The following is a 10,629-nucleotide window of genomic DNA, read 5'->3' as shown; positions in this document are numbered from 1 at the left end:
AAAAAAAAAAAAAAAGTAAGAGTGACGGTTGGGTGGCGCCTGTGGCTTACTGGGTAGGGCACCAGCCCCATATACTGAGGGTGATTAAGTTCAAACCTAGCCCTGGCCAGACTGCAACAAAAAGATAGCTGGGCATTGTGGCAGGTGGCGGGTGCCTGTGGTCCCAGCTACTTGGGAGGCTGAGGCAAGAGAATCATCTGTGCCCAGGAGTTGGAGGTTGCTGTGAGCAGTGTGACACCATGGTACTCTACCAAGGGCGATATAGTGAGACTCTAAGAGTGACAGTCTACGGCCACACCACCCTGAACATGCTGGATCTTGTCTGATCTTGAAAGCTAAACAGGGTTGGGCCTGTTAATACTTGGATGGGAGACCACCTGGGAGTACTGGGTGCTGTAGGCTTTTGCCTCTTCTTCCTTTGGCCAGTCACAGTAGTAGCTCACGCCTGTAATCCCAGCACTCTGGGAGGCTGAGGTGAGTGGATTGCCTGAGCTCAGGAGTTTGAGAACAGCCTGAGCAAGAACAAGACCCTGTCTCTACTAAAAATAGAAAAACTGAGGCAAGAGGATCATTTGAACCCAAGAGTTGGAGGTTTCTGTGAACTGTGATGTTACAGCACTCTACCCAGGGTGACAGTTTGAAACTCTGTGTCAAAAAAATAAAGAGTGGTGAAGATGTAGCTGTACAGAGGTGGAGCCCTGAGTGGTCACTGGCTGCTGAGTGGACAGAGAGGATGGTGCGTGTACACCAGTGCTCACCAGCCATGGGAAGGACGAAACATCTGTTGCAGCAACCTGGATGGAACGGGAAGCTGTTACCCTAAGTGAGTGTCTCACAGACAGAAAATGAAACCCTAAGGATTTTTCAGTTACAAGCAGAAGCTAAGCTATGGCCACCCTGGGGCACAGGGACTAGGGAGGACACTGAGGGGAATACTGCAGAGTGGGGCAGGGACGCAGTATGCCCTCCACCAAGACAGGCCGCAAGAGCCCAGACCTCACCACAGCACAGGTCATCCACTGTGCCCTAACCCTAAATACAAATGAACTAAATTGTGCAGCAGTCACAATATTGTCTTAGCTGAAGATGGGAAGAACTCAGGCAGAGACTAGAGATTATCCTAGTCCAAAATGAGATTATGGGATTAATAAGAACTTTTTTTTTTTTTTTGGTAGAGACAGAGTCTCACTTTTTTGCCCTCAGTAGAGTGAAGTAGAGTCATAGCTCACAGCAACCTCCAACTCCTGGGCTTAGGCGATTCTTCTGCCTCAGCCTCCCAAGTAGCTGGGACTACAGGCGCCCGCCACAACACCCGGCTCTTTTTTGTTGCAGTTTGGCTGGGGCTGGGTTTGAACCCGCCACCCTCGGTATATGGGGCCGGCGCCCTACTCACTGAGCCACAGGCGCCTCCCAGTAAGAACTTTTAAAAGCTCTGTGCTTCTGTTCAGAAGGGTACTGGTACTTTTTCAGACAGGCACCTGCTACCCTCCCCATTTGCTGGCAAATTAATAAATTACTCTTTCCTTCTCCTCAAAAAAAAAAAAAAAAAAAAAAAATTAAAGAAATTTAAAAACCTTAAGCAAACATAAAAGAATAGTGAAGATGAAGCTAATTACTTCACTGCAAGGTGTAATAGGCTTCCAGACAAATGGGAGCATAAAGGCTGAGTAGCACAGGACTGTTAACATGTCTCACCTGCAAAAGCCATTTGTTGCCTAATAATTTTAACCTAAAAAAAATCTTTTAGGTGACTTCTGTAGCTCAGTGGATAGGGCATTGGCCACATACAAGGAGGCTTCCAGGTTCAAACCCAACCTGGGCCAGCTAAAATGACAACAACTACAACAACAACAAAAAAATGCCACCAGACATTGTGGTGGGAGCCTGTAGCCCCAGCTACTTGGGAAGCTGAGGCAAGAGAACTGCTTAAGCCCAAGAGTTTGAGGTTGTTGTGAGCTGTGACACCACGGCACTCTACCAAGGGCTACAGCTTGAGACTCTGTCTCAAAAAAAAAAAAAAAAAAAGAAAGGAAAATCTTTTAGACTCACCCAGTGGACAGTAAGTACTTACACCTCCAAATCTAAGGAGAAGTTTCATTCAAGACCAAGCTGAGGATGATACAAACCAGATAATAGAGGCTGGACTCACCTGGCAGGAAACCACCAGAGGGTGTAGCCTGTCAGACTCACAGAGCTAGCAGCTTGTAGGGCCACTGTCTTGTTCTTCCAGGTTCTTTCTTTTTTATTAACAAAGTCTATCATCTAGACTGGAATGCAGTGACAGTCAATCTCCAACTCCTGTGGCTCCAGTGGCCCTCCTGCCTTGGCCACCTGAGTGGCTGGGACTACAGGCATTAGCCATCATGCCCAGCTACTTTTTCTTATTTTTGTAGAGATGGAGTCCTGCTGTGTTGCCCAGCCTAGCCTCAAACTCGTGGACTTAAACATTCCTCTTGCCTAGGGTGACCAGATTTTAACATCAGTAAGGTCGGACAGCATGGAGTGGGGGAGGAAGGGGGCAGGGCAGAGACGGGGCAGGGCAGGGCAGGGCCTGGCAACAATGCATAAGCAGTTCTCAATAATCAGTTCTCAGCAATTATTTGTTATTATTACAGTTTAACATTATAAAATTAACAACAATAATATAAAACTCATATTCTGGCGAAATAGCCACGTGGCAGCTGAAAACCATATATTCCCTTCCTGTTCTCCTGCCGGTTCGTGCATTCTTTCCAAAAATCGGGACTTTTTTAAAATGTTGCAGGACGCAGGACAAATTGTTCAAAAGTGGGACTGTGCCGCCAAGAGCGGGACGTCTGGTCACCCTACTCTTGCCTCAAGTCTCCCGGAGTTCTGGTTACAGATGTGAGCCACCACACCTGGTCCTTCCTACCTTGTTACCAGACACATGACACACATACAGGAAATGTTTAACTGATCATACATTCTACGGAAGGATAGCTGTTGTGACTTTAATACTCAAGAAAACTCTGTTGACTGACACTGAAATAGAAAGACAACAAGGCTGTGTAACTGGGAAGTGACCAGAGTGGTTAGTGAATATTATCAGCAAATATTCAGGGCATTTTGTATAGCTGCAAATACAAACCCACCAAATCAGCCTCAATATAAAGGTGAGCTAACTAAGGATGGTAGTGCCACTGACCGTTGTGGACAAGGTAGGCATGAGGTACTCACTGTGGCAGCTCCGTTCACCTGTACAGATTTACACGCAGTGGTGGCGAAGGCGGAAGGGAGTCTGTCCCCACCATGGGCTTCCCGCTGCTTCTCCACTGCCTTGGGGTCCCTGTAAAAGTGACAGCAGCATCTGAATCTCACGACCACTGTGGGTCACTCACATCTGTGGACACTCAGGTGCTGGCAGAACATCGGTACTCACTCGGGCAGACAGGCCGGGGAGGGGGGCCGCTCGTAGGCTGCTGACACTGCACAGGAAACCGGCACCAGGGGCTCTCTGGGGACTGCTGCAGGGACAGTGTTCGAACTGGCATCTGCACTGAGGCTCTGAAATCACCGAGTAGCAGTTTACAATAGGGCAAAGATGCATTCACCAGAGCTTTGCTATAGGAGGGGAGGGTCCAACAAGTACAGATAGCCCCACACCTACAAGCCTGCTCCTGTCTAACTCTCACAGACAGGGGCCAACCGAGCCATGCTGAGTGAACTGGCTGCCCTTTATGTGCCCACCCTACCCACGGACACCAGGATGGAGGGAAGAGAATCTTTACTAGCAAAAATACCTAGAAGACCCCAAGTCTGTCCTTGGGAGCACTCCAGAGAGCTCTGCACAAGTCGGAAGTGCTTCCCGACCCTCCCTGCACTTCTGCTATGGTGATCTGCAAGCCTGTCTCCTCAGCATAGAATCAGACCCATCTGCTCCTGCAGGGCCAAAGCACAGCCACACAGAGTGAGCACTCAAATGCCTGCTGAGTGGGGAGTTGCTACAACAGTTAAGGATGACTCATTCTTCTTACTGGAAAAGAAGGTTGACACCCCTACGCCTGCACGGAGTTGAGTGAGCTCTGGCAGATACAACCCTCAGAAGCAGGAAAATTAATGCTCCAAATTAAAAAGGCAAGGAAACTGAGGCTCAAAACATCTAAATTAGTTTGCCCAAGGTCATTAATCCAAGAAATGAAAAGAATCCAGCAAAGTCTGAAGTTATAAAATCAATGTGGAAAAATTAACATTTTTATATGCCAATGACTGAACTAAAAACCAAATCAAGAACTCAACTGTATTCATAACAACTGCAAAAAGTACAAAATATCAAGGAGTATATTCAACCGAGGTGGCAAATGATCTCTACAAGGTGAACTACAAAACACTAATGAAAGAATCAGGCAAATAAACAAATGCAAAAACATCTCATGCTCCTGGATCAGAAAAATCAACACTGTCAAAATGCCCATCCTGCCCAAAGCCATCTATGTAATTCCTGTCAAAACACCAACATCGGCTCGGCACCTGTGGCTCAAGCGGCTAAGGCGCCAGCCACGTACACCTGAGCTGATGGGTTCGAATCCAGCCCTGGCCCGACAAACAACAATGATGGCTGCAACCAAAAAAGGTGTTGTGGTGGGTGCCTGTGGTCCCAGCTACTTGGGAGGTGAAGGAAGGAGACTTGCTTGAGCCCAGGAGTTAGAGGTTGCTGTGAGCTGTGATGCCATGGCACTCTACCCAGGGCAACAGCTTGAGGCTCTGTCTCCAAAAACAAAACAAAACAAAACACCAACATCATTTTTCACAAAATTAGAAAAAACAACCCTAAACTTCATATGGAACTAAAACAGAGTCCAAATAGCTAAAACAATCTCAGCAAAAAGAAGAAAGATGGGCTGCTTCACGTTATCTGACTTCAAATTATACTATAAGGCTCTAATAACCCAAACAGCCTGGTAGTAGTAGAATTAAAATAGATGCAGATCAATGGAACAGAACAGAGAACCCAGAAATAAAGCTACCTACCTGCAGCCAACTGATCTTCAACAAAGCAGACAACAACACACTCTGGGAAAGATAAACGGTGCTGGAAAAATGGGAGAGCCACCTGCAAAGGAGGAAGCTGGATACCTAACTCTTAACGTGTACAAAAATTAACTCAAAGTGGATTAAAGACTTAAATGTAAGACCTGAAGTCACAAAAATTATAGAGCAACATCTAGGAAAAACTCTTCTGGACACTGTCCTAGGCATATTTATGACTAAGACCCCAAAAGCAAACACAATAAAATATAGACACTGGGACTTGATTAAACTAAAACGTTTCTGTGCAGTAAAATAAACAAGAGAGTAAGGAGACAACTTAGAGAATGGGAGAAAATATTTACAAACTATGCTATCTGACAAAAGATGAATGTTGGGCGGTGCCTGTGGCTCAGTGAACGGGGCGCCGGCCCCATATACCGAGGGTGGCAGGTTCAAACCCAGCCCCAGACAAACTGCAACAAAAAAATAGCTGGGCGTTGTGGTGGGCGCCTGTAGTCCCAGCTACTCGGGACGCTGAGGCAAGAGAATCATCCAAACCCAGGAGTTGGAGGTTGCTATGAGCAGTTTGATGCCACGGCACTCTACCCAGGGCAATAAAGTGAGACTCTGTCTCTAAAAACAAACAAACAAACAAACAAAAAAAAACACCAAAAGACGAATATTCAGAATCTACAAGGAACTCAGTAAGGAAAAAAACCCAATCCCATTAAAAAGCAGGCAAATGACACAAACAGGCATTTAACAAAGAAGATATACCAATAGCTAAAAAGCAAAAGCATGTAATACCAGGAAACCTACCACCTGGTCCAGCAACCCCACCACTGGGGTCCAGCCAGAGGGAAGGAAATCATTACATCACAGACACCTGCACTGTATTTACTACAGCACAATCACAACCATGAAGATGCGGAGCCAACCTGAGGGCCCACCAGTAGATGAGTGGATAAAGGACATGTGGTAGAACAGCCTGCGCAAAAGTGAGACCCCGTTTCTACTAGAAAGAGAAAAATTAGCCAGGCGTGGTTGGTGCCTGTAGTCCTAGATACTTGGGAGGCTAAGGCAGGAGGATCATTTGAGTCTGGGAGTTTGAGGTTGCAGTGAGCTGTAATGATGCCACTGCACTTCAGCCTGGGCTAGAGTGAGACCCTATCTCATAAAGAGGGAAAAAGGGTGGTATATACACTATGGGGCAGTACTCGGCAGTAAGAGGGGATTAAATATGCCCTCTGCACAACTTAGATAGAGCTGTAGGCCATTATCCTGAGTGGAGAGTCTCGGGAACAGAAAACAAATGGTGCATGTTTTCTTATCAGCAGGATCTAAACAACAGCTATTCAGGGCACAGGGGTGGAATGACCCACGCTAGAGATCTGCAGGGGGTGGTGGGGTGGGTGAGGATGAAGATTCAGCCCTGGGCACAAAGTACACTACTCGGGTGATGGGTTCACCAAAAGCCCTGACTCCACACTGTACAATACATATGTGTAGAAGAATTTGACCTGTATACTGTAAATTTATTTATTTATTTATTTTTTTTTTTTTGAGACAGAGCCTCAAGCTGTCCCCCTGGGTAGAGTGCTATGGCATTACAGCTCACAGCAACCTCCAACTCCTGGGCTCAAGCGAGTCTCCTGCCTCTGCCTCCCAAGTAGCTGGGACCACAGGCGCCCGCCACAACGCCCGGCTATTTTTTGGTTGCAGCCGTCATTGTTGTTTGGCAGGTCCGGGCTGGGGATTCGAACCTGCCACCTTAGGTGTACGTGGCTGGCGCCTTAGCCGGTTGAGCTATAGGTGCCGAGCCTGTAAATTTATTTTAAAAAACAAAACCAGATGTTCTCACTTCAGTCAGTGCCCCATGCACAGTGGCTACTTTTCACATGCTCAGTCTTACTCATGTTATGTGTAATGACACACTTGTCATGGAATTCAGAAAGGACAGTAGAACAAATAAATGGCAGTAAAAATTTAAGTATAAAAAGAAAAAATTTTCTTAAAATGCTTTACTTTTCAAAGCAGATAAAAAGTCCAGAATCGCAACGACATGGTCAACATTCCCTAGAGCAGGAGCGAGTGTGAGAGAGACACCTGCACACCCACCCAGGGCAGGCCAGCCACTGGCAAAGGGGCTCTTCTCACAAGAGAACCTCTGTGCCTCTTGGTCCAGCAGGGGCTGTGGCTTGGTGGAAACTGGGGGCAGCCTATGCTCTTCTTTGCAGAAGCTCCCTCAAGTTCAGGATGTGTGCTCAGGGCTGATGCAGCTACACGAAGAGTCGGGTGCCTACCACAGACCCCTCCATGCAGAGGGGCTGAGCTGCAGCCTGTGTGAAGCTCCAGCATCCCCAGGACACAAAAGGCAGTGAGGGTCCTGCAACACCCATCCATGGAGTCGGGTTCAGACTTTCTTTCTTCCAGAGAAACCTTACGCAGACACTCATAACTCAGCTCCGCCCTGATGTGCAAGGTAGTAGCTGGTGTTCCTGAAGCGGAGTGGAGACCAGACTGTCTTCAGGGTGAGCCAGTTTGAAAACTAGAATTTATGACCTTTGGAGCACACCAGTTCTCTAACAGCACTTGTAAGGCATTAAGAACTTGGAAATTTCTGTGTGGACTTTAAGGCCTCCTACTGAGGCTTGGAATGCACTTACCCTGCAGGTGGAAAACAGGAGCAGCCACTAACAGTGTGAGAGAGACCAAACACCTCTCCTGGCCTCGCATCCAAGACACTGGAGCAAAACCCATGCTAATCCCTGCCCCGGTCACTGAGGAACTGCTGTGTCCCCATCAGTGGTTCTAAACTCAAGCTGGGGATGGTCTCTATTCCCACACCCAGAGCCCACAGAACAGCAACCCCTCAGTCCTGGGCTAGCGGCAGTGGGGGTGTATGTGTTGACTGTAGCCTGAGCACAGCTACAGGACAGGGTGGACTCATTGCCAGGGCGTTCCACAGGCTCAGTGTGCTTCCCAGAGCTTCACCCACAACCTTGAAGCACCAACAGACCCCCCTCAACCTGTCAACCACACGGGAGCAGAGGGCACTGGAGGTGAACACCCTCTGGCCCATGCACGGCTGGGTGACAGCACCCCATTTGATGCCAATGATACAGTGAAGTTATTCTGGGCTTCTCATTTTTTATCTTACACAGATTACTAAAAATTACATTACTTCTAGCTGGCAGGTTCAAACCTAGCCTGGGCCAGCTAAACAACGACAAATATAACAATAATAAAAAAAATAGCCAGGCGTTGTGATGGGCGCCTATAGTCCCAGCTACTTGGGAGGCTGAAGCAAGAGAATTGCTTGAGCCCAAAAGTTTGAGGTTGCCGTGAGCTGTGATGCTACAGCATTCTACTGAGGGCGACATAATGAGACTCAGTCTCAAAAAAAGAAAAAAATTGTTTTACTTCCAGTATAATTACAATTTTTCTATTACCTTGCAAAATACAGGCAGGTCTGAATGGAAATGCAATCTAAGTTCCTGGTGAACAAGAGGGTCTGCACAGCACCTCACGGCCCAGGTTTCTGCCTGCGACCTGAGCAGACAGCAAGGTAAGGAGAGAGTACAGCCTGAGTTCAACACAGACAGCCTCACACCAAATACCACCTCTGCTAATTACGTAACCTCTAACCTTATAAAGAGCTCAGCAAAGTGTCTGACAGGAAATCGGGGCTTAGTAAATATGACCAGCTCTGAGACACGCAGTATACACCTTACCCTTTCTTTTGTTGATCCTATTATCAAGCCAGACAGCCTGTTTTCAAACAAGTCCTCTGTCTTCAAGTTGCCTGCAGCTCCAGGTAACGGGGGAAAGTTGGACAGCCCCAGTTCGAAGCTTGGTGATGGAGGCCTTGGTGGCGTTGGAGACTGTGTCTGGCTGTTCTGCAACCGAATGACACTCCAGAGTCATACAGTCTGGACAGAATTTGCAAACCACACACAGACAATTCAACTAGATAAATGCTTCAACGCCCAGTCCCAGGTCATGTGATAAGCAATGCCAACCACCTAGAGCAGAGGCATAAACTGAAATCACCAGAGACACACTCCATGGGGCTCAAGGCCAGGGCATGCTTGCAGAGCTGGGTCCTCTGCATCCCAGGGACACTGTCAGCTGGCAGGAACAGGCAAGGGGACAGGCATGCATGAGGACAGAGTGACAGGGCAGAGACATGGAATGACTCAAGCCCCACCAGACAGAAGTCAGAATAGCCCAAGAATGGACATTAACCTTACTCATTTTGAGAAGAGTTATAACATCACTGTCTGTAATCTAAGTCACAAAGGAATTGTAAAAGAAAAACAAAAAAATGACACTCAAGCCTACAACCAATGTAAAAAATTTATACAGATGTCTATTTAAAAAATGGGTTAACAAAAAACGGGGAACATCAGTTATCTGAAAATTAACTTACTGAAACGTTTATAATTTTAAGTAACTATGTAAAAGCATGGTATTTGATAAATTTTTATCAGATTCTTTGACTTCAAGAAAGTAAACTTAGTATACTAATAAGTAATTGTAATTTGTAAGCCCAAGATCTCAGGAGAAAGGCAGAGATAAGATTTTTATGAGAAAACTGTCACCTAATTTTAACAAGCTAGAAGTCATATCTAGGTGCCTGGTCCCTTGACTGAGACATGGGGCAGGGGGAGAGGCAATCAGGTTGCACTCGGGAGGGCAGAGGATTCCTACGTAGAAAGTTTTTAAGTTGCTCAAACTAGGAGGCAAAGTTCAGTAGGCCCACTCATCTTGACAGGGCTCATATTTCCCAGAAATGCAAACCAACAGGTAAAAGATCCCCTACATAAGCAGCTTCCTGAGAAAATATGTTGGAACTCAGATGAGAGCAGGTGGAGGGCAGGAAGGAGCCCAGGCTGACAGAGTCCTGGGTCCACTGTGGCACCCTAACCTTTTCTGTGGTACTGGTGCCTAATTTCAACTTACTTTTTCCCAAGACTGTGTCCTCAGAACTAAGCTTAGTAACTGACAGGGTGCTGTGTGTTCTCTATAATGTATATGTGATCTCAAAGAAATTTTTATTTTAATTTAATTTAATTAATTTATTTTTTGAGACAGAGTCTCACTTTGTCACCCTTGGTAGAGTGATGTGGTGTCATAGCTCACACATCTCACAGCTTGGACTTAAGAGTTTGCCTCAGCTTCCCAAGTAACTGGGCTGACAGGTGCCTGCCACAATGCCTGGCTATTTTACTTTTTTTGAAGAGTCGAGATCTCACACTTGCTCAGGTTGATCTCTAACCCTTGAGCTCAGGCAATCCACCTGCCTTAGCCTCCTAGAACCCTGGGCATGAGCCACTGTGCCCGGCCCCAAAGAAAATTTTAGAGGCTTTATTTAGTGACTATTAGTTTCTGAGGTGAACGGAGGTTTTTTAGAAGATGAGTATTTTCTGAGATAAGCTTCACAAAAAACTTACTAAATCTCAATTTTTTAGGAGCAAAAAAGCAGACAACAGCCCAGACACTGGAGTTACAAAATGACGGAGCCTACATACAGGGCTTGACTTTGTTTTTTTTTTTTTTTGAGACAGAGCCTCAAGCTGTCCCCCTGGGTAGAGTGCCGTGGCATTACAGCTCACAGCAACCTCCAACTCCTGGGCT

General features: G+C 46.6%; 1 protein-coding gene and 1 pseudogene across 3 annotated transcripts in view; one reads left to right on the top strand and one right to left on the bottom strand.

The window, feature by feature from the left end:
• Window positions 1-10,629, bottom strand: part of LARP4B (La ribonucleoprotein domain family member 4B) — a 95,517-nt gene that overhangs the window by 4,269 nt on the left and 80,619 nt on the right. For all 3 annotated transcript variants that reach the window (XM_023511384.1, XM_023511385.1, XM_003786845.3), the window contains 3 exons: window positions 8,724-8,888; window positions 3,401-3,525; window positions 3,199-3,307 (listed from right to left, as the gene is read on the bottom strand). In XM_023511384.1, the coding sequence (XP_023367152.1) occupies window positions 3,199-3,307; window positions 3,401-3,525; window positions 8,724-8,888 (399 nt within the window). The remainder of the gene's footprint in view (window positions 1-3,198; window positions 3,308-3,400; window positions 3,526-8,723; window positions 8,889-10,629) is intronic.
• On the top strand, window positions 285-402 carry LOC111724131 (annotated as a pseudogene).

This window comes from Otolemur garnettii, unplaced genomic scaffold (genome assembly GCF_000181295.1).
Source record: "Otolemur garnettii isolate 467f Iridium unplaced genomic scaffold, OtoGar3 scaffold00019, whole genome shotgun sequence".
NCBI lineage: Eukaryota > Metazoa > Chordata > Mammalia > Primates > Galagidae > Otolemur > Otolemur garnettii.
Note: the sequence above shows the minus strand (reverse complement) of the source record. Positions and strands in the feature narration are given on the sequence as shown.